A 23,609-nucleotide genomic window follows, 5' to 3' on the forward strand; every position below is an offset into this window, starting at 1 on the left:
TGATGACTTCCAGAGAATAGAGATTAAAAAAAGCTCCAAAACGTTACGGTCATACTCAGAAACCTATGGCAACAGATAATAGAGATGAAGGCCCTGATAAAGAAAAAAGGATGTTATGTGTCACTTGAAAATTATGTTCAAATTAGTGTATAATACAAATAAATAATTGGTTTATTAAGTATATACTCCTCCTCCTCCTCCTCCTCCTCCTCCTCCTCCTCCTCCTCCTCCTCCTCCTCCTCCTCCTCCTCCTCCTCCTCCTCCTCCTCCTCCTCCTCCTCCCGTGTGGGACTGGACGGTGTTTGCTGTTGTGTGAAATGTGTCTTTCACTACAGTAAGAAGCCAGACAGGAAATATGAGGTGCCCGGCAGAAGAATAAGTCTTTTTCGTGGCCTGTGGACAGGAAATGTCAGACTGCCCTCTGTCTGTCTCGGGGCCTCCTCCTCTTCCTCCTCTTCCTCCTCTTCCTCCTCCTCCTCCTCTGAACGAACAGGGTCAGAGGTGAAGATGCTGGAGCGAATGTCCTCACATTAAATCAGTGGATATAAATATAGTCTTTAACATTTAGTGTGTGGTGAGCTCTACAAAAATAGTGTTGGTGATGTTATTTTACACAGTCAGTGAAGGACGTATAGTTGTGTGTTATTAAAGTAACTGTGTGTAACTGATCTGTTCATCTTCTGGCCCATTTTACATTTGAGTATTTACAGACAGGAAATGTACAGTACAGGTAATAGGAATAATTCAATTTCCACATCTTTCTCTTGCTCTTTCTTCTCCTCTCTGTTCTTTTTATATTTGTTCTTTTCTCCTCTCTGCCTCAGTGTCTGTTGTTTACTCTCTGCTGCTTCGTCTTCGGACCGAACAGTCCTCCCTCCAACAGTCGGTCAGCGGAGGGAGGGAGGGAGAGAGGGAGAGAGGGAGAGAGGGAGAGAGGGAGAGAAGGAGAGAGGGAGAGCTGCAGTGGATGAGCATTCCTGTTGTTTCTGAGGTGACAGCGATACAGAGGGGCCATTGAGAGCCACACTGGACCCCCACAGTTGGCTCATGCTGGAATGTGTGATGTCGTGCCGGCTCGGCCCAACAGAAATAGAACGTGCAGAATTTACTCAAATGCATCATCCACTTTCATTATTGAAATCTTTTTTTCACCTGGATTGATTTGTGAAGAGTGTGAGCAGGTTTCAGAAAGATAACACTACTGAACACTTTAACTGCTGTAAGGGACGGAGAGTCAAACCAGTGGAGAACAGAGATTTGGCTGAATGATGAGTCTTTCGATCCAGTGGCTGTTTCACCTGCAGCTTCAGGGCAACAGGAGCTGGTTGGGACTGAAATAAACTTAAATCATTCTGGGAGAAAAGCTTTATGAAATCAGAAAGCTTGCATAAATGTCCACCAGTGTCTGTGAGCTTTGTTTCTATGTTTGTTCCAGTCCTCTCCTGCCCTGCACACAACAGGCCGGGCCCTCCACCCGGCAGCTGACCCCCCATGGCTCCGTCTATGACTCAACTCTGGCGGCTGCACAGAATCGTCTCTCTGTGTCCGTGAAGAATGTGTCTTTTCTGACCGTTATTTTGGAAAACAGAGGCAGAGAGAGAAAGAGGAGGGGACGTCAGTAAATGAGACATGTTATTCATTCTTCGTTTGTAGGACATCATCTTCCACTACTCATCAGACTGATGGTCCTAAAAGTAAACTCCAGATATTTTTAATGAAGTTGAAAGTTAAACAGTGTCGTCCCATCCCCAGCTCTGTGTCTGTGTCACGTGGGGCAGTGAGTCTTAATGAGATCTTGTAACTATCCCAGAGTAAAACCCTGCAATTTCCTGTTTAACATTGAATCAACTTTAATAACATCATGACGGTCGGGAGTGAAGAACCTAAACCTCAGTGAAGCAAACAAGAAGCTTGGAAAAACAACGACTGAGACAAATTGTTTCAGAAAAATCAAAGCGGAGGCCACTGAAGTGGGAGAGTTTATTTATTGTATGAGCTTAACAAAACTTTTTCACTACTCTGTGTATTATCTCTTAGTCCAGAGCTGCTTTTGGATATTTAAGTTTCCCAAGCATGCACGCCCCTCGTACAGGGAAACTTGGTAAAACCGGGGACAACCAACAAAAATGAGAAATCAACACCAACACTCAGTGTCCCTGTGACTATGGACCACATCCTTAGTGGGTGCCCTCTGGGTCCCATTACCTCCAATAAACACCTGAGGGAGACATAGATTGGATACGGCACTGATGTGATAAGATGAGATGATGCTGAGGCCTGAGTCCTCCTGTGTTGGCTGTAGATTTAGATCTGACCCGGCCCTTTGCAGCGTGTCCTCCCTTTTAATAATTTCCCAATTTAGGATAAACATCTATCTTTCTTTCTTTCTCCACATTTCACACTTGAACTGACCTGTTAATAAGGTGAAAAGCCCCAAAAACATGCTATAACCCACAAATACTTATTTTTTAAGTACAAAAATGCATTTGAGTGCAGACACAAGTCAGCTTTCGCCCAATAAGCCTCTGTCTCCTCAACGTCGAAGCGTGACATGTGAACTGTTGATTGAGTCGTCAAACTGCTTCGACTCTGTGTTTTTCACATCGGGACACACCTACCAGGCAAAAATGTGCCCACATACACAACTTTGGGTGCCAGTGAAAACTGAGGCCCCGGCCCTTCCTGTCACTCTCCCTCCAGAGCGGCGAGGCCTGACTCCATGTTTGAATTACAGGGTGGAGCAGAGCTGTCTAAATCTGAGCTCCACCACACACTTGAGCTGCAGACATAGACATTTAATCAACCACAGCACATCAACTTCCAGATTCATAAACAGTTTTAAAAATGCGTCCATTGCCAACTGCACACTAAAAGTCGCCCTAAAACAGAAACAGGGTCACGTATAATGTTAAACAAAACACTTCAGGCCTCAGCGCTCCACATGTCTGAGTAGTTTGTGTGTTAGGTTAATTTAAGTTCACATCTCAGCACATGTCCTGGACTGCGGGTGGAGGTTTGCACTAAAGTGAGATGACCTCCACGTTTTCAGGTGAGGGTCACGTTGGCCACACGCCTCCCTGCCACTGCTGCTGCTTCTGCTGCTGCTGCACATTCCCTGGGTTTTTAGGGATTCCGGTTTTAACTGGCACCAACTACACAAACATAAGCAGGAAAACCAGCTGTCTGCAGAATGAGCACGATGAAATAAGAGAATGAGACACTTAAATAACTCTGCTATGTTTCCTTGTTGCTTGTCTGTGCTGAAAGTTCTATTTTTTATGAAGTATTTTCCTGGGAACTATTCATGGAAAAATATAGAGCTGAAGGGAAATCAGCGTCTGTTCTGGATCGTCAGTGATTTTCTGAAAAACCTCTTAAATTCAGACCAGGCTTCTTAAGGCAAAGAGTCGCTGTCCAGTAACTGTCAAAAATAAACATTACAGTGTGTGTGTGTGTGTCTTTATTGCAGCCTAGAAAGCACAGAGCTCTGGCATTACAGAGCTCTATTGTCTCCGGGCCAACACTCAGCATCCTGGTAAAACAGGAGCAGGATCCAAACAGAGACTCAGAGGTCGACTTCTTTCATGTTGCTCTGGACCCAAACCTGCACATTTCAGCGTCAACACATTGATCTTCCTCCAACTTCAACTCCTCAGCCCCATTTCCCTGAACCACTGGTTTTTGAAGTGGATTCATCTTATACCTACTTGATGTTTTAAAATGTGTTTTTCAGGGACGAAGCTTTTTGGTGTGAGAGGCATTGATGATGGTGATATTATGAGTATTTTTTTCTGACCTTTCATCCTGTTTCCCTGCTTTTCTTTCCTCTTCTCAGCTTCATATTTTGCTCCTTTGGTTTTCTTCTTATCTCTGTTCTGTTGGTCACTGAAATCCAGTTGAATAACACACAGTTCTCACACCACGCTCAACAACAACAACAATATTCCTAACACTGTATCTGTGTGTGACTTCCTGTTATTGCTCTCTCCTTTTTTTTTATCTCTTCCTCCTTCCTCTGGTTTTCTTTTCCTCACCCCCTCATTCTCTGCTCATCACAGACCGTCTGATACTTTGCAGCTGTCGACATCAGGAGCTGCTCGTCCTCCCAGAGTCACATATAGACCCATCACTCCATTTCTCATGTCCTCCTCTCCTCCCCCCCCCCCGCCTCCCCCTCTCCCTCTTCTCTTTTATCTCACCTCTATCTCTCTCTGTCTTGTCTTATTAACTCTTTTCACATGCGGCACAAGAAATTCATTTTGGCTTTCACAATAAAAGATTCCTGTTTCTGTCCAAGCTGCATCACAGATGTTCAGTTGGATGTTTCAGGCGTCGGTTCGAAGGATCACTGTCCTGTGTTCATCCTGGAGAATCTCTTCTTCCACCTCCTCCTCCATCAAGTGAAACCACAGATGCACATGGATCATTGGAACGAACTGGAAAACTCACATTGGGGAACTGAAGTTAGGTTTAACATGTTCATTCAGAATTTTTGGAAAAGTTTTTTCTGTTTTACTAACATAAATGTCTGATGTTCTAAACATGTGAGAACAAACTTACTTTGGTATGCTTTTATATTTAGTATTATTACATTTTTTCGCTGGTTTTATATTTATATTCTGAGATTTTTACCTTTTAAACCTGTTCAGTACTTCATCATCTGTGGCAGTTTTAAACACAGTCTATAAATAAACTTTGTACATGTGTGTGAAGATGCTCACGCCATGTCATCATAAATCTCTGACAGGTGGAATGACTGATGTGAATGTCTTGTCCTGTTGTGCACATACATGTGTTACACACACACGCACACACAAACATACACACTATTGTTGCATGCCCAAATGAAAGCCGCAGTGACAAGTCTATTTTCGTCAGGAGGAGGTCAAGAGGGAGGTGAAGAGCGAAGTGAAGAGGGGTCCCGGGGAGAAGAAAGGTAGATGAGACCCACAGGAGCTTTTAAGAGATCATGTTTAAAGAGCTGAGCATAGGTCAGGGATAATGTCTCTTTTTGTGTGTGAGTGTTTGTGTGTGTGTGTGAGTGTTTGTGTCATCATTCCATCATTTACTACATGTGCAGGCTCATGTTACACAATCCAAGTTGCTGCCCCATCTTCTAGGTTCCAGAACAACCCGCAGAAACAACAGATCTTTAGTTGGAGACTTTTGTCAGGCAGCTTCCTTCTCCATTTCTTCCCAGACCTCTGCTCACTTCTCAGAGATGAACTTGCAGCAGGATGTTGCTGTTGGCTTCAGCTTCATCCATCATTATTTAGCTATTCACGTTTTTCGAGTCCAGCCTCCTCCTCCTGTTCCTGTTCCTGTTCCTCCTCCTCCTCCTCCCCCTCCTCCTCTTCCTCTCCATCTCCCTCCACTTGTCAGCAGCAGCTCGGAGCCGCCGCATGTCTGAGCGGAAACGTCCGACTCAGCCCGAAGAGGATGAGAGCAGAGAGAGAAGCAGCTCGTCTGGAGTTTCCTCTGGGGTGAGGGTTCGTAAATCACTTTGTGTGACGCATGTTTCTTGAGATGTGAAAACTGTCAAACGTGCGTGAAACCGACAGCAGCAGATATTCATGTTCACTTTAACTCACCGCACAGTCTCAGTTTAATTCTATCTTCTAGAACAGTTCTGCGTAAAAGGACAACGAGAGTCTCAACTTTTTTACGCGCGTACTTTACGCACCGTGCGTCTCCGTGCGGTTTATGAATCTGTGTTTCTCATATTACTGCAAATACCCGGTTAAAAGTTAGTTCGCGTTTCTCTTGAGCATTTAAATAGTGTAGATAAAGAAAAGAAAAGTTACAGAAACTTTTATAGTCAATGCAATGTACTTGTATATTGTATTAATACACAAGAGCAAATAAATGTGCGTTTCAGAAATAGAAGAATCTTAAATGTACAGATCAGATGCATAATAAAAACATTAATAGAAACAGTAGAAATAGTATAAAACCATAAATTATATAAAACAGGAAACCTCTAAATGGTAAGATTAAGTGATTCAATTAATGCTAGAGAAGTTTTTAAAGCAGCTTATGGTTGGATCAGATTTTGGGATCTGGTTCCAACACTGGCACCACAGTGTCTGAATTCCATTTTAGTTTTAACGTTGGGCACAATGAGCTGAGCAGCTCCTGCAGATCTGAAAGACATATAAACATCAGACATTTTAGAACTGTGTTCATGCCTCTGTAGATAATGATTATCAAGCCTGAAACTAACTGGAAACCAGTGTAAAGACTTGAGGATTCGATGCATTTTATCGTGAGGATGTCATCTGAAAGCTTTTGAAAACAATCAGAACTCTGAAGAGGCCAAACTCTGCTCATATATGTTCATACGTTAGAACACAGCCTCATTATTCAAGATAAACTCTGTGAAAGTGAAGAGACGAGTAGAAAACCAGCTGCGTCGTTGTGAATGAAGAAGCTTTTCAAAATGCTGCAATTTGGAAGCAGCCGGTGAAAATCAATTGGTCACTGTGCGTCTCCAGTGAAACCACAGAACAACTGTTTCAGGGATCAGATCAGTGGTTTGTCCGCTTGTCAGGGAGCTGACGTCACAGAGGGACACTGTCCTTCACCCGTCCCAACATCTGGCTGGCTTCAGCAGCTTTGTGGCTCTTCAGTGGACGGATGTCTGTCCCATCTGGATTTCAAACAGACTTTATACAATTCACTGTGAAGAATAGCTTCCAAATATGATTCTTTTAAAGAGGTGACAACTATATCACTGTGATAATACAACCAAATTAAAAATAATGAAAACGTTCATTAGATCTTTAAAGGTCACAGAGGCCGTGCCCCCCGCCCCCCCTGGCAGCTTCTCCTTTGAACAGCCACTTTTATGTTTCATTAACAGCACCTCCCTATTTGCTTGGTGGAAGTTTGGAGAGGTTACGTTTCCTTATGCTCTTTGTTCAGCTCAGCTTTGAAAGAATTGAGATATGTTTGCACTTCACTGTTGCTCGGCCTCATTTCCCCTTTGCACTGTTGACCCGAGTCCCATAACACAAAAAAAGGAATCTGTGAAACCAGTGGATGAGGTTTTAAACCTGACCACAGAGATTAATGTGTTTGCTTCTCCTGCTATTGTTTTGCAACCTTTTCTTTCAGATCTTTGCACGTCGTATAAGAAGCCATTGAATTAGCTGAAGAGTTGTAATGTGCAGTGAAATCTTATCTGGAATGTTTCCTCTATGAGTTAATCTGTTGACTCTGCTGAACATTAAGGAAAGTGTGAGAGTTAAGTGGAAGGTAGTTCACAAGTCACAGAGCTCATATCTGTTTGCTCTGATACCGTGAGACACCATCACAATCAGATATCTGAAGATCTGTTATCTATCCAGGGTGGGTGAGGATTGGGTGAGAGGGGCTCCACATCCTGGACAGTTTGCAAACAACCTTTCACACTCATTGTCAATCAAGAGTCTCCAATTAATCTACCTGTCTTTGGACCGTGGAAGGTGAGAACATGCACATTCCACCCACAAAGGCCCGGGATTCGGACCTAAATGATCACAGTCACATCTGTGCCAGATGGAGTGGGCAGGCCTCGGCGTGCTTTGCCACGTTGCAGCAGCAGATCCTTTAAAGTGCGAGTGCATGTTGTGTTTTGTAGCCGGCACAAAGGTCAGGGTGTTCCGACCTCAACCACAGTTCTGCTAGTGCCGCGCTGAAAAAAGGACTGTGGCCTTCTGGTCCAATGGAGGAAGCGACTTCAGAGCTGAGCCACTGCAGCATGGCCTTGTGTACTGGTTTTTGTGTCCTCACTAGGACCTTTGTTAGCATAAACACAGACCCTGTAAGGAAGAGTGGACCTGACAGGGACCAGATCTCGGTCCTGATGATGCAGAACATCATCTCTGATGTCCTGGTTCACTTCAGTAGAAGGGGGTGACTTGTGGTTAGGTTATGGTTTGGGTTTGGAGTGAACTGGTTAAGTTTGGGAGAAGGTTTTGGTTACGTGTTCGTATGTGTAGTGGCTCATGTTCACATGTATCAGCTCACTTTTGATTGAGCGCCATCACCAGTGTCACCGGAGCCTGATCCTACAATTTGTGGTGCCGTGGCTCCAGATGTTTCACTGAGTCTAAATCTTCTCTCAGCAGGAAGAGTAACAGCGTGTTTCACTCTGTGTGTGTTTGTGACCGAGGGAAAAACAGAGATATAAAAGCCTGATTGAGGGAAGAGTCAGAAATAGAAGTTTGGAGGGAAAAACACTCGTAAAAACCGGAGGTAAAAATGTGTTTCCCATCAGGGTCCACAGATCCTTTATTTGATGGCCATAGATGGCGTCCGGTCTGCTCTCTGTTCCCACTACACTCTCCAGCCCGTCTGTCTCTGCAATCAGTCGACCTGCTCACGCAAACAATCCTGTTTGTGGACGTCTGCAGGTCCAACTTACAGATAAATAACTTGCTCAGCAGATCTAAAAGTGTCTGTGTGCATCTAACGAGGCAAAGTTCTTAATGTGCACGGAGAGATTCGAGTTGAGCCTCATTTACTGCTCAATAAGAAAGAAGAAACCAGAGTAAAAAGACTGATGTGGGCGTGGAAGCTGTAAAAGCAGAGAACATGTCAATTACACCACGAGAAGCTGTGACATCAAACGGGACAGATGAAATAATAACATGCTTTTAAGGGATTTAGGGATGGAAACTGTCTCTAAAGTGAAATGAAACTTGGTTCTGATAGGATCTGGTTATAAACCCAGTGGCTGTCATCATCACACACGGTGGATATTTGTGTCCCTGCTCTTGTTTATCTGCCTCTCACCTTCTCGTGCCCCACAGGCCCTAATCTTCCTGTAAGCTACGCGTTACGAGCTGAGGGATCAGCAGGCGACAGCCACGGTCCAGCCCCCCCTCCTCCATATTCAACGCCACCTCTAAGTTGATTACTCCTGCTGTCACACACCCACACCTTCATCGTGTGCTCCTCTCCGTCAGGTTAGGCAGTGAGTGACAGCCCCCCACAGACAATTGCCCTGGAACTGTTGAAAAACGGGGATTAGTTGGTAGATTTACCGATGGTAATCTGAGGCCGGGATGCTGCCCGTGCAGAAAGGTTGGCACCACATCACCTTGCTCAGGTTGTTATATCACACGTCCAGATGGCCGCGGCCTCGGAGAGAGTCTCCAGCCGCCAGGGACATTAATCCAGAACCTGGCTGTGGTTTGAGAGAGGTCACATGTTCGGTGCTTACTGGTTTTCCCTTGGACCCGGGGTAATTTCCTCAGCAGCCGGTGGTCCAAGTGTATCCAGGAAACACAGACAGGAAAAACTGTCTCTGACACGTCACATCATGCAATCTTTTTATTAGATTAATAGAAAAATTGAATGTCTAAATCATAAGAACCAATTTTCCTGAAATCTTGTGGAGGGATGGGATATGGCCCAAATCCTGGAGCAGATGCAGGTCTTTCTTGGTCACTCTCTATTTTCATGATGAGATAGGGAATTAGCCTCGGCTGCGTTACATTCTCGATTATTGCTCTTTTATTTTTATATTTTTGATAAACCAAGCAAATGCTCGGTCTGTTAAATGTCAGAAAGTAAAAAAAATGCCAGGCACAGTTTGTCAGAGTCAAAAGCACAAAACGTTTGTGTGATGCAGAAAGAAGCGGTGGAGTCAAGTTTTATTTGACATGTTCGATCCCCTGAGAAGCTGCTGACTCCTCTGGCAACAGAGAGAGAGAGAGAGAGAGAGAGAGAGAGAGAGAGAGAGAGAGAGAGAGAGAGAGAGAGAGAGAGAGAGAGAGAGAAGGAGAAAACCTCCCCAGCATCACTCAATCCCACATTAATGTTTCCTGGGTGCTCCGGCCTCAGACTCTGGCCCAGTGTGTAACTCACATCTCTCTCCCTCTCTCTCTTAGCTGGCCTCAAGTGAACTGAAAGAGAAGAGGAGAAACACAGACGCCCCCCTCTTCCCGTGGACGCCATTGGAGAACTAAGTGGATTGAAGAGGGCAGAGAGCAAGTGAGGGAGTCGGGAAGGTGGGGGGGGGGAGACAGAGGAGATTATCAGCTAATCCAGTGCGTGGACAGTCTTGAAGGAGCCTCGTCGTTCTTCCAGGGTGATGCAGAAAAAACCGTTACTGGATTACCCCTCTTCTCTTTATTGGCCTTTTTGAGAAGGAGTTGTTCTTCTTTCTTTTTTCCTTCGCTCAGATTGTTTTTCTCTGACTGGTGTCGGGACCGGGGGGAAAGGGGGGGGGCGCAGGACAAAGAAGTTTGGGACAGAGCTGGTGAGGTCTACAGGCAGCGTGGTGCCCACATGGACAAATCTCTTTAGAGCGAGACGGTGCATGGTGGTGGAGCCCCCCCACCCTGTCTCCCGTCCCTCCCTCTCTCTCTCTCCCTCTCTCTCTCTCTCTCTCTCTGCCTGAACCTTGAGGAAGAACAACTCACCGGATGAGACACAAACAAGCTCCTGTCAGACGCTGGTGAACACAGGAGGAGCCACGTCCAGTAAGAAACACTGTGTTGACCCTCGTCTTTTATTTGTGTTTTACTTCCATTTAAAGGTTCTTGAAGGTTAAAGGAGAAAACTCATGATCACTGATTTAAACTCTTTTTAAATTAATGTTTCAACGTGCAGGTGTTGCATCCCCACAGCTGCACACTTGTTGGATGCTGAAGTGACGTTGACAACCACAGAACTGAGTATCTAAGAAAAAGCTAAAACAATAATGAGAAGAGAAAACACGTTCTTGTGAATAAGGGGCGATTATAATGCAATTACATTTCATATCACAGAGTTAGTTATAAACCTGCAACGAGCGTCCCGTCTTTAAAAAGCTTTGTTTACCAGGTTTAGGTCAATGAAACAGACTTTGGTTTCACACGTCTTCCTGCAGAGGTGATCCTCTTAGACTGAGGAGGACACATCCCTGCAGGTCTTACGTCTCGATGTATTCTCTGTTTTGCGGCTGGATTCTGTTGCTCTGCCCCAAAACTCTCCGGGCACATGAGCCGTGGCAGCCGGAGGAAACCGAGTGTGACCTTGTAATTCATCTTGTTTGTTATTTTGACTGAAGGCCGTTGCTGTGCAGAACAGAGACAGAGTAGAGAGAGAAAAGAGATGCAGACTGGGACTCTCCATCCATGCTGGCGTCTCTCAGTGTAGATCCAAGGGAAGCATTAACCGATGAATCGTTGGCTCCGGTCGTGTGGAGAATGGATTATTCGCACATTCCCTGCAGACTAAACGATCACATAGTTGTCTTGCATGTCCTCACTGTCATCTAAATTTGTTCTTTCTCTCCCTCTCTGGTTTCACAGTGGATTCAAACCTGACAGACATGCACCTGTACGCTCCCATTTGAATTAAAGGGAGATTTCACAACTTCTCTGCCACCATGAGTCTGGGAAAACTGCCAGGGATTAAGGGCCTTGTGTCCAGCTCGCAGGGGAAGAGCCGGTTCAAGAGCGACCTCTCTGTGGACATGATCAGCCCTCCGATGGCCGACTTCCGACACACTATGCACGTTGGCCGCGGCGGAGACGTGTTCGGTGACACTTCCTTCCTCAGTAACTACGGGGGCGTCAAGGAGCCTGGAAGTCCGGATTCCACGAGCAGCTCCAAGACGACGGGTTTCTTCACACGCACCTTCAAGCACGTCCGGAAGAACTCTGTGCCACGGCCGCCGCGCAGGGGCTCCCGAGACCTGTCCCCCCCGCCGGACATCTCACCCATCATCAAGAACGCCATCTCCCTGCCCCAGCTGAACATGGACCCCCCCAACGGGTGCATGAAGAGGATGATGTTCCCCAGCTCAACAGAGGACTCCCTCTGCACATATGGTGAGATATCACTTCCAGAAGGGGTTTATAAAATAATACTCAGAGTGTGTGTGTGTTTGTGCACAGATCTTTACCTAACAGAGCAGTGAACACACCAGTTAAAGTTCAAGTTAAAAGGAAACATGAGAAACATGAGCAAAATTAAATCAGGATATTGGCTGATTTCCATGACAACAGATGAGTCTGTACTTTTATCACTGCTCAACAAACAGTTTGAAGCTTTTTTAAAGACGACCTGGACTGATTTATTTCAGCGTTGTCTTTAGAAACTTTAATAGATTCTTTGGGTCATGTCCCGTCCACAAACTTTCATTGAAACTGATTTAGTAGTTTTATAACAAACAAACAAGGTCAAACTGTCCCTTTATGAAACCTCATTTAAAATCACTAGATCCAGATTTTTATTTGGATCTGCATCAATCACACATGAATTATTCTCTGAGAATCAGTGAAAACGTTGAACATCTTCCTCCCAGACAAACATAGAACATAACCTCATTGGTTTCAGGCTCAGGACGTAACCTTAAATCAAAAGGAGCATTTGTTTCTGATGTGGTTGAAGAGCTGCAGACTACAGCCAGTACACTTTCTCTTCCAGTAAACCAAGAAGCAAACACAAAGACTAAACACTCTGATGTGCAGCCATTCACCTCCTCATGGTGCTTGTGTTAGTCAGCAGGAATCAGGAAAACAAAGACGACCTGGTACAGTGAAGCATCGGCCCGGCCTCTGTTCTTACTCTTCTCTCTCCTGCAGACCAAACAGCAGTAAGAGCTGCTGAAAAGACTCGACTATAAATGTCCGTGGACACATAAATAGAGCGAGTGAGGTTGTCCTCCTTTCAACATCGTTCCCACATTCCTCCAAGACGACCAGCAAACACACACGGCTTCTTCTGAGTCGTCTGGGATCACCTAGGAGACACCTGTACAAAACTAGGTCGACACACACACAAACACACACAGCTGGTTTGAGAAGGAGAAAGATACTTAGTGGGCATTTCCTGTTGTGTGTGTGTGTGCAGCGGCCTGGATGCACAGCATAAATGCACCATTCATTATAATCTGTGGACCAATCAGAGCTGATGAAGCAGCCCAGGGTCCCGGCTGGAAATCCCCCTCTGAGGCTCCAAATTCTTTACCCAACTCAGGAGGAATGTGCCCGAAGCCCGAGGGAGCGAGTCGGTGAAGTGAGGGAGGAGGCTGGATGCCAGTGGGTTTCTCTCTTTGCCACATATGTCATTATGTCATCCCGCCCACCTTTTTACAGTCTGCTCATCCAAGGGCCGATTTCAGTCTTGGAATGTAGGTCACGAATAGAGTGTATCCCAGTCAACTGGGTATATATCTGATATTAATATGATTTTTGAAAAGGTGTAATTCTTCGAGAAATGTTTACAATTCAGATTACAGTATTGCAAAGACAGTAATTAAGAAATCCACTACTTCAGTTTGGCAGAGGGAATCACTACAGGGTGTCACGTACTGCCATCTTCTGGTGAAGCAGGTGCATTGCTGGCATTACAAGCTTCCTCATCCTTATCAGCTCTGTATCATTTTATCAGCTTCTTTCTGTGTCTGAACGTTGTAGAATTGTGTATTTGTGTATTTATCTTCTGTCCTGCAGCTGCTCTATCAACACTAACAACAACCAGACACTCGGTGGAAAAAGTTTACTGCAATAAAGGAACTTTGCAGGTTCATGCACATTAAAACAAATCAAATAATATATCATTAAGAAACTTTGTGAGCGTTACAGTGTCCACCACCTTATTTACAACTTTGTTAAAGTTGTTTGTGTAACACAATGAAGTTGTCCAGTTACTTTAAATCCAACAACTCATTATCCCACATGTCCAGTGAACAATGGTGTCACTCTTATAGGGTTTTAAGTCTTTTTATCATTGTTCCCGTGTAAGAATGTGTTTGTGTTATTTTCTTTTTGTTGTATTATCAGTTTGGTTCATTTGATTGACGTCAGTGTGTGTTTTTCTTGCAGGTCTTCAGTCTGGATTCGTCACCCTGCCCCGCCTCTCTCGCCTCGACAGACAGTTTCAGGACGGGGACGTGCAGAGAGGATCTCTAACCGACGGCAGCAGCGTCACCATGACTCGCTCGGACTCGCTGGCCTCGTTCACCGTGGACCTCGGGCCGTCTCTCATGTCTGAGGTGTTCAGCTTGATTGACGACCCCCACTACTTCCAGATGTCCAACCACAGCCCGGCCGCAGAGGAGGAGGATGAGGAGGCAGAAGAGGAAGATGAGGACTCTCTAACAGAGACGCCTGTGCAGAGCCCTGAGGCCACGTCTCCCAACCCGTCCATGAGCAGCAGGTCGTTCAGCAGGACGAGGGACAGCATAAAACGGTCAGGCAGCTCTAACAGGGACGAGCAGGAGGAGGACAGGGGGTCTGTGAGGACGCCGGACGCGTCCACTGGGTCCCCACAGCGAGTGGAGCCTGTCATGGAGGCAGAAAAGTTCCAGAGGGCAGCGGACGTGCTCTCTCGTCACTACGGCGGGGGGTCCTTCTCGAAGGGGACGAAGACGAGCAGCACCACCCCCTCCCCTGCTCTGTCCTCCAGCCGCAAGACACCGTACGGCATCACCGAGGAAGAGGAGGAGATCAAAGTGTAGATGTTGAAACTCGGACTGAAAGACAGACTTCAAACTTAACTTTGGTCCAACAGAACTGTGGGAAACATCGAGGGATCTGAGGGTTCTTTTAAAGTCAGACAGGTTTGTATGATGTTCTGTTCTTCCTCTGCAGAAGCATCACTCCTCTTCCTCCTCATCTTCCTCTTCTCACATGCATCACTGATCAGCGTCCAGATCCTGGTCAGTGTCTGCAGGAGGAAGGTTTCCATTATTGACCTGGATCCTGGACGTTCTCCTCTCTTTTTTAGATTATTTATAACAGAAACTATGTTATACAGAGTGAATGAAGAACACGCAGAAGAACAGTGGTTTTTAAAAGACTGCTCATTTCTTCCCAGCAGATCAACACCTAACACGACATAAAACATGATATGATTCACATGAATAAAGATCACGCAGCATCGGGACTATATTCTCATATTAATAAATGTTGTAAACGTCTGCATACGTTGGAAATAAGTTAACCGTCATAGGAAATAAAATGCTTTTTTTACAGTTGCAGCTGTAATATACTTTTTGTTCATCAAACTTTTGTTTTACTTTTACAATTTTGTCTCACATTTAATGATAATCCAACATATGAAGCAGTTTTTTATGGAGATAATTCCTCTAATTTTGATAAAATCAGATATAGTTTACAAACCATCACAAAATAACAAATGCAATATTCCAGTGGCTTCTTTGCTTTCACTTTATTTGAAGTATTTGAAGACAACATCATTTTAGGTTGTACTCATATGTAATCCTGTGTAAACAACAGCATTTCAAATAAACACTGGTGAAGGAAGAACTCAAACTTAAGTACACTTTTGCATTTAATTCCCATAAGTAGAAAACAAACATCCATAAAAACATTCTATGTAGTTTATTACAAGTCACAGCAGCTGTTTCTATTGGCTGATCTTGAAGGAAGTCAGTTTGATGTCCCCGATGACTCGGACGTAGTTACAGACGCCCATGGAAACACGGTTAGGGAACTGGACTTCATTCCCATCAGGGAGTTCCACCTCAAACATGTCTCCGGTCAACTTCAACACGATCTGAGATAGAAAATATGTTTTATATTTTAGGTCTGAGGCAGATATTTCAAAACCAAGTACGACTGATACTCATACAGCTTGAGGTAAGAGAGGAAATCATTGTACAGAACTTTCCACACAGATCTCCTCCTCCTGTCCCTCACCTTGAGTTCTGCTCCCCTCTGCAGAGGGTTGTGTATGTCCCGCTGCTCGTCGCCCCAACAACCGTCCGACTTGGAGTTGCACACAAGCACAGCTCCGTCGCTGTCGTCATGGAAACGAGGGTTGAAGTGCAGCGCCAGGTTATCTTCATCGCTGCCGAGGTCGATCTGGAATCTGAGTTCAGACATGAAATTATGGTAAATCCAGATGTTTGAGATTGGAACACAACACAGACATGTAACGAGGGGAATAAACCACAATGTATCTGCATATATATTAACATATTATTTGAAAGATTATAACAAAGGTGTTTGGTTATATTACCTTTCAGCATCATGCAGAATTATTCCTTTTATTTTAAGCTGATCGCCAGTTTGCAGATTCACATTCTTCATTTCCAGTTGCTGGTGTTCAGGGTTTAAAAACAAGTTATTTTAGAAAATGAAAAATCATACGTTGATATCTGCCAACAGATCACAACTTACAGGCGTCAGGGCAGTGAAATAAAAACTTACCAAGCTCATGTTGGGTCCTGGTGTGTGTGACGAGTCCTGGAGTTACAGTGGAGAAGGAGCAGCTTGGTTCAGTCTTGAGGGCCAGCAGAAGTAAAAAGGAAAGTGTTTCAGTTTCTCTTCTTTTATAATGAGAAGGAACAAAGTGTCTCAGTCGTCATCATCACAATCAAAAGCCGATTCAATGCAGACGTCCTGCTCTGATTAATCACTGCTGTTGAACTCATCCTACGAATAAAAGATCAACTGTCTCTTTAATCAGTCTTCAAACTAAAGGTTTGGATCAGGTGGTGAGGACACTGCTGATTGCATCACAGGGAAACAGACTTCACTGTATTCATTCATCTACTTAAACATTAAAAATCAAACATGTTGACATGATTTCTATTGATATTATGACATTTGTTCTCCTTTTAAAGCATCTGTTAGTGACACTCTGCTCGTCTGTGTCCTCGTACTGATCGGAAAGGAATTCAGATTAAAAGAATTTGATAATTAGCTCCTCATATTTGTATTTAACCTCATCCATTAATTTAGGAAGAATCAGTTTTTAAAAAAAGAAGGAAGCTGCAGCAGCACTTTTGTAGAACCCAATGTATTCTTTACAACAACAAAAAAAATGGTGGCCCCAGTAGACAATGTTGTAAATATATACTATTTAAATATAAAGGATCCATTCTAGAGTAAAGCAAATAACAATTAGTACAATTAAGGTGATTACACAGTTTTTATTTTATATTCAATTTCTGTCAGTAGATCCCTTTCAACTGAATCTTACACACTGAACCTTTTAAGGTAATGAACAGGCAGATGTGACAAATGTATACAGCAGGAAACTGTGGAGCATTTATTTTTACTCTGTCCACAACAAAAGAAACAGACACTTAAAAACTCACCACAAAGAAACAGTTTAACATGAACTCTAAGATGACTATTACAGAGGGACTCGGGTGAGGCAGAAAACAGGAAATATTCAGGTTTGTAAAAAACACAGGAATGAATATCCATCATGACTTCCACTCCTTTCCAGACAGTGGCGGCTATGCACCGATAAGTGGTTTGCCAACCGCCATTAAACTCCAGAAGAAGAACCCCAATCACAAGGAACTACTTCCGCTTCGTTGCCGGAAGTGACAAAATAAAGTAAACAGAGCAGCTGTCAATGGCCTCGGAAATTCACACAGTTCCAGAATAAAGGGACAAAAATATATTTTTACTTTTTATTCATAACATCTGACGTTTTTATGAGAAACTGGTGTGAACTCTGACGAAGGTAAATCGTGTGTTGACGTTTCTAACCAAGTGGAGCCTGCTGTTGGCCTAGCAGCTAGCAGCTAATTAGCCGGCGTTAGCAGGCTGTTTCCCTGTAGCTCGCTCCCGATGAGTGGATTTATGTTAATATCTCAGTTTGTACCAGTGATGTCATCGCAGAGAGTTTGGTTTACTCCGATTCAGACTCATTTTACAGGCTAACCACAGGTAGTTATCTTAGGCTGCTAGCTACCAGCTGTGAGTTCACCTGCTGCAGCAGCTGGCGTCTCCTCTTCCTCATTCTCATCCTCCTCTGTCCTGATGAAGGGCAATCACCTGCTTCTTTTCTTGCATTTCATAGATGCTGCATTTCCCCACAGGATGATCAATCTCCTCTCACTTTAAACCACTGTGTGTGTTAGTGGTTGCTCATCACGTCAGTGTGTGTGTTGTGTTCACCCACAGGGACAGGAGCGACTCTGCCCTGAGATGTTCACAGACATGGACTATGAGCTGGAAGAGGACAAGCTGTGAGTGTTCACTTGTTAATGATCTCTGCCAGTCAAGCAATTCACTGTTTTTAAATCTATATGAGTCTTTAAATCATCTGTTCATACATGAGCTATTTCTCTCTTTATTTAATTATCTTATTATTTGCATTATCTGGTTAGATACTAATTTGTATATTAAGATTAAATAATAGTTATAAATTTACATATTTCTGAGGACAAATAGACACAGCACTTGTTAATACAGTGAGCTATCCATCATGCTGAGACACTAGTAAACCTAACAGCACTTAATAGAGCCAATTTAAACCTTGATATGAACTTTCTACCCATTACTCTCTTTAGTGACCCTAATTGTTGCTTGTTTGTATATCAAGGTATTAAGAGTTGCATTCTATAAGTCTGTACTTGTTAGAATTGTCCAAGAACAGTGTCACATATATCCTGCACATCTCAGTGTTTCAACTTTTCTCCTGAATAGAGGGATTCCAACAGTACCTGGTACTGTGTGTCTGAAGAAAGATCCCAACAACCTTATTGGCATCAGCATTGGTGGAGGGGCGCAGTACTGCCCTTGCCTCTACATTGTCCAGGTCGGTACAGAACCGGAACAAAAACAATATTTGGTTAAGTCAGATACTCTTGGTCTTTGGTACCTTTTATGAATGTGGTTTGTGTCCCAGGTCTTCGATAACACCCCAGCAGCTCTGGAGGGGACACTGGCAGCAGGCGATGAAATCACAGGTGTGAACGGGAAACCAGTAAAGGGGAAAACTAAAGTGGAGGTGGCCAAGATGATTCAAGTTGTCCAGGTACTCGAGCTCTGGAGTTCACAGTTCATAGTTAATAATAGTCCTGAGCACCATTAGGATACAGTCAGGTGTATTATATGGATACACAGACTAGAACTTGGTCGGCTATATAAACACCTTTCACTACTTGATTAAAGTATGTGAAGAATAAGTAAATAAATATAGACAATGTAGAAAATTTGTATTTAGGTCAGTTTAACCAGTGAAGTACCAATTAAACTGTCTAAATCTGTTCCACTGGTGATGAGTGTCTGAATGAATGAAATAGTATACTGAGCACATGTTAATAGAAACCTTAAAAATCAATAAAACATTACTCACATTTTTTTGTATCCCACTCTGGTTGTAGATTTATCAGTGAACAGTCCCACACTTTACTGAATGAGTGCACACCCGCCACTGGTCTGTGGAGAAAAGGGACTTAACTGCCCAACGAGGCCGAAAAGAGCTCATGACAATAGCCGGCAGCGTTTGGCATAACGTCACCAACAACAGAGCGCCTATGTTGTGTTAGTAGCCATTGTTCACAGCCTTAAAAATTCCCTGACTTCCTGCTCGAGGGATTAAAGAGAGAGTTCAGTGTTGGAATTAAAGGATTAGATTGTGCTGCTGTTCCCCAGTCAATGCAGATACCACATGTGAATTTCACCCACAGCGTCATGGCGCTGGAAAAGTTTGCACAAGTTTAGTTTGACCACATGTTATAGTATAATTATACAATTAAACAAGTGGGAGAGTTTTTTTTCTTTTCTAGATATGATCTTTTAAATGTGTCTGGTTCATTTGTTGATGATGTGCATCTGTGTTCAGGGAGAAGCAACGATCCACTACAACAAACTGCAGGCAGATCCAAAACAGGGGAAGTCTCTGGATATAGGTATCTCCTCCAAATACTCACTTTGAATCCCTAACCATGACTTTCTGTGTTTTATAAGTTCATGTATTTTAATGCAGTGTTTGGACAAACGCACATAAACACATACATTGTGTGTTTCAGTTCTGAAAAAGGTCAAACATCGGCTGGTAGAGAATATGAGCTCAGGCACTGCAGATGCTCTGGGACTCAGCAGAGCTATTCTCTGCAATGGTGAGATTATTATCATGATCATTATGAGTTTTTTCATATAGATTAAAATAATGCTTATGTAAATGAATGTTACTTTGCAGATGGACTCGTCAAAAGACTGGAAGAGCTGGAGAAAACGGCAGAGCTCTACAAAGGTAAAGAATTGTCTAATTAGAAAACTAGACTTCAGTTACTAGTCTAATTAGATGTGATAACAAACTCGAACATAAGTTTTTCCAGAATCAGTTCAGTTGTTCTTTGTGGAAATCGGTGTGATGTTGTTCCTTTGTTGGCCTGCAGGGCTGATGGAGCACACAAAGAGGCTGCTCAGAGCTTTTTTTGAGCTTTCTCAGACTCACAGAGGTGAGTTACACTGATCAGAATCAGAAATTAAAAAATAACAATGTGTTTTTCAATGCATCTTTTCTAAAGAGACAGATCTTCCTTGTAGATATTATCAGAGTGTTAGTGTCTAATATGTCTGATTGGTATTTGATCACATGTCTTTTCAGCGTTTGGTGACGTGTTCTCTGTCATCGGCGCTCGAGAGCCGCAGGCGGCGGCCAGCGAGGCGTTTGTGAAGTTTGCTGATGCTCATCGCAACATTGAGAAATATGGAATTCAGCTGCTAAAGACCATCAAACCCGTGAGTACAGTTTAGAGTTGGGCTCTAATCCGGTGTCTAAAAGATGAAAGTGATTTTAGAACTGTGAAGAACTAGAAAAAGATTCAAACATTATGAATTCAAGCACAAAACAGATTACAAGTGTTACTCGAAGACTTCATTATGTCTCGTTGAACAGATGCTCCATGACCTGAACACGTACCTTCACAAGGCCATACCGGACACGAAGCTCACCATCCGCAAGTACCTGGATGTGAAGTTTGAGTATCTGGTAAAAACACAGCTCTGTTCTTCTGGTTCAGTGTACGACATAGAAGATCATTAAATTACTAAACAAGTTCCCTGTCAGTTAACAGAATAATTAAATTAATCTTGCCTCTTTCAGTCGTACTGTCTGAAGGTGAAGGAAATGGACGATGAAGAATACAGCAGTATTGTGAGTAAAGATTTAAAATATTCAGTCAAATGTTAAAGCTACAAAACCTAACTGAGCACATGATCTGTCTCATGTAGTTTTTTTAATGTTCTCGAATGCAGTGTGAATAATGCGCTTGTGTCTAAAGGCCATCGGAGAACCCATGTATCGCGTGAGCACCGGTAATTACGAGTACCGCCTGGTGCTGCGGTGTCGGCAGGAGGCCCGGGCCCGCTTCGCCAAGATGAGGAAGGACGTCCTGGAGAAGATCGAGCTGCTGGATCAGAAACACGGTCGGTTATCACGTCAGGATGTATTACAGATCTAAAACAGGATATGTGCAGTGAAGAGGTTGTTGAGTAAACAGGCAACACATGAGAATCTTTTAGATTTTGACTTTATATTTGTCATTAGGGACATAATATCATACTTACCTATTTTTTGCCAGGATAATCATAGTATAGTATTGTTATATTGGCACAAATGCATCATTAAAATGTATGATTAGTAAGTTATTGCTGCCATGTCACTGATACAATCTCACGATTTCAGCACCAGATCACAAAACATTTTTAAAAGTTTATTTCTTTTTTGTTAATTTGCTGCTTCTCCTCAACAAGTCCATTTTTAACACCGTCTTTCATTCTCTCCTCTTTCCTCCACAGTCCAGGACATCGTGTTCCAGCTGCAGCGCTTCGTCTCCGGCATGTCGCATTACTACGACGAGTGCTACGCCGTCCTGAAGGAGGCGGACGTGTTCCCCATCGAGGTGGACCTCTCCCGTACCATGATCAACTACTGCAGCCAGTCGCTGACCTACACGGAAGATGAAGAGGAGGACGATGACGGAAGAGGCGGAGAGGAAGGAGGCGGCGGCAGCGCAGGCGGTCAAACGGAGAACGGCGCCGAGAAACTGGTCGATGACGAATGAGAGTGTGTGTCTTTGTGAGTGTGAGTGTGTGTGTGTGTGTGTGTGTGTGTGTGTGTGTGTGTGTGTGTGTGTGTGTGTGTGTTCTTGTGGAGATGAAGTCCAACATTTCCCCCAGCAGTGATCTTTGCAGTGCAATACGGCAGCAGGAGTGGTTAGACGTGTTCTGGAAAGGTGAAAACTACTGAAACTAGCTGTTATCACGTGGTAGGTTTGTCTGGTGGCGTTTTACCAGAACACATTTTGATTCTCTACTTTTCTCCTTTGCTTTGTAACATGACTGTCTTTCACAAAATAAGGTCAAACAGAAGGAAACTGTATCTGAAGCCGTGGAGTGGGATACAATATGAGTTGTGCCTTGGTAGCTCTTAGTTTAATGATGTGAAATGGATCTGAGCTGTTATACTTTAACATTTTGATTTTATTTTTTCAGCTTGAAAGTTAGAAGGGTTAGAACAGTGTCACAACAAAGAAAATTATTTTCTCCTCACCATATCAGAAACTGGTAAATGAAACTAGTGTTGAAATAAGTGACTGGCGCAGACATGGTGGATTGTAGGAAACAAACACTACATGTAAATACGAAAGCAGAACGGCTTTAAAAATCACTGGTGTTGTATTTTTTTCTCTTGTTATTCCAACTTTATTTATTATACTTTTCAAAATATACTTGAGAGTTCTAAAGGGAAAAGATTGATTCTATATTACAGAAAATATAATTATTCAATCGTGTGTAATCTGTCTTTTATTTTGTCTTTTTGTGATTACGATGATTTTGTGCATTCTCATGATTTGCTGTGTAGTTTGCGGCGATCACCGGGGGGGCAGCCTCACATCATGGGAAGGATTTAAAAGGATCGTTTAATGTATGTTTTTTGTTTTTAACTGGAAAAGAAATGCATCAAAGGGACCTGCTGTGTGTTGATGTCTTCTGTTGCACAGGTTGGCTCATTAACGGCTAAAGCAGATTTGTTTTGTACCACAAATAAATAACTGTAACTTCCATGTTTGATCTGTTTGACTGTGGATTCAGAGTTAATGGGAAATGTGTGTATTATAAAACAACACACACACATTTGTGATGTCCCCGTGAGTTCAGACGACATTACATTGACTTATTTTTATTTCCAGGACACTAAATCAAACCTTAAAACGTTGAATTTACATCACAGGAACTTGTTTTTGCTCCCATAAGGAACATGAGTCATTCAAGAAGATGTATTCACTCTTCATAACATGAGGGAACTTGAGAGAAGAATGATGAGCAGCAGTGAAACAGACTCAAGAATATAAAAACTGAGCAGAAGCAGCAAATAGATACAATGAAATAAGAACATCAAAGCCACAGAATCTCAAACTAAACAAGGGTAAAAAGATTAAAGGGAGAGTTCACCGAAAATTGAAAATCTACTCATCTACTCACCACTATGCCGATAAAGTGTTGACGAGTATTATTGACCAGTCTCAGGTGTGTGTGTGTTGTGTTGCACGCATGTAGGTTGCAGGTTTAACTATGATTTATACTGCAGAATGTCTTACTGAGCCCCAGTGGCCTAATGGATAAGGCACTGGCCTCCTAAGCCAGGGATTGTGGGTTCGAGTCCCATCTGGGGTGAATCATTTTTTTCCGCTGTGTTAAATTATAATTTTTTTGAAAATGATTTATATAACCACAGTGTGTCATATATAACCATATATAGCCATATAAATCCATAATTAACCACAGTGTCCCTGTCACATGTATCCATATATAACCACAGTGTCACATGGACGTTTGTCTTCTTCCCGTTTACTCTGACCTGCAGCCAATCAGGACCCGCCCCTCTGCTCCTGCATCAGGCTTTAACTC

At 43.3% G+C, this 23,609-nt stretch overlaps 3 protein-coding genes and 1 non-coding gene across 5 annotated transcripts; 3 read left to right on the forward strand and 1 right to left on the reverse strand.

Moving 5' to 3' along the window:
* The first annotated feature begins 5,393 nt into the window (after nt 1-5,393).
* Nucleotides 5,394-14,953, forward strand: cdc42ep1b (CDC42 effector protein (Rho GTPase binding) 1b). Of its 2 annotated transcripts, none has more exons than XM_061090600.1 (3): nt 5,394-5,483; nt 11,286-11,807; nt 13,806-14,953. In XM_061090600.1, exons 2-3 carry the CDS (start codon nt 11,363-11,365, stop codon nt 14,438-14,440), a joined length of 1,080 nt encoding a protein of 359 aa, XP_060946583.1. In that variant the 5' UTR covers nt 5,394-5,483; nt 11,286-11,362; the 3' UTR covers nt 14,441-14,953. The 2 variants fall into 2 exon arrangements, with proteins under 2 accessions (XP_060946583.1, XP_060946582.1); XM_061090599.1 differs by lacking the exon at nt 5,394-5,483 and adding an exon at nt 10,375-10,472.
* A 198-nt stretch (nt 14,954-15,151) lies between these two features.
* Nucleotides 15,152-16,166, reverse strand: LOC133023670 (galectin-1-like). Its single transcript, XM_061090743.1, has 4 exons — nt 16,158-16,166; nt 15,967-16,046; nt 15,645-15,816; nt 15,152-15,501 (listed from the first exon to the last, which is right to left on the reverse strand). The coding sequence occupies exons 1-4, from the start codon at nt 16,164-16,166 to the stop codon at nt 15,352-15,354; spliced, it is 411 nt and encodes a 136-aa protein (XP_060946726.1). The 3' UTR covers nt 15,152-15,351.
* A 1,124-nt stretch (nt 16,167-17,290) lies between these two features.
* pick1 (protein interacting with prkca 1) lies at nt 17,291-21,799 on the forward strand. The gene is made up of 13 exons (XM_061090591.1): nt 17,291-17,427; nt 17,871-17,935; nt 18,396-18,507; nt 18,598-18,726; nt 19,537-19,603; nt 19,724-19,813; nt 19,894-19,947; nt 20,093-20,155; nt 20,305-20,438; nt 20,596-20,688; nt 20,803-20,853; nt 20,981-21,125; nt 21,498-21,799. The coding sequence occupies exons 2-13, from the start codon at nt 17,895-17,897 to the stop codon at nt 21,761-21,763; spliced, it is 1,245 nt and encodes a 414-aa protein (XP_060946574.1). The 5' UTR covers nt 17,291-17,427; nt 17,871-17,894; the 3' UTR covers nt 21,764-21,799.
* Nucleotides 21,800-23,302: 1,503 nt separating this feature from the next.
* trnar-ccu (transfer RNA arginine (anticodon CCU)) lies at nt 23,303-23,375 on the forward strand. The gene has a single exon. It is a non-coding gene; the product is annotated as a tRNA-Arg (tRNA).
* Nucleotides 23,376-23,609: the final 234 nt, after the last annotated feature.

This window comes from Limanda limanda, chromosome 17 (assembly GCF_963576545.1).
Source record: "Limanda limanda chromosome 17, fLimLim1.1, whole genome shotgun sequence".
NCBI classification, from domain to species: domain Eukaryota; kingdom Metazoa; phylum Chordata; class Actinopteri; order Pleuronectiformes; family Pleuronectidae; genus Limanda; species Limanda limanda.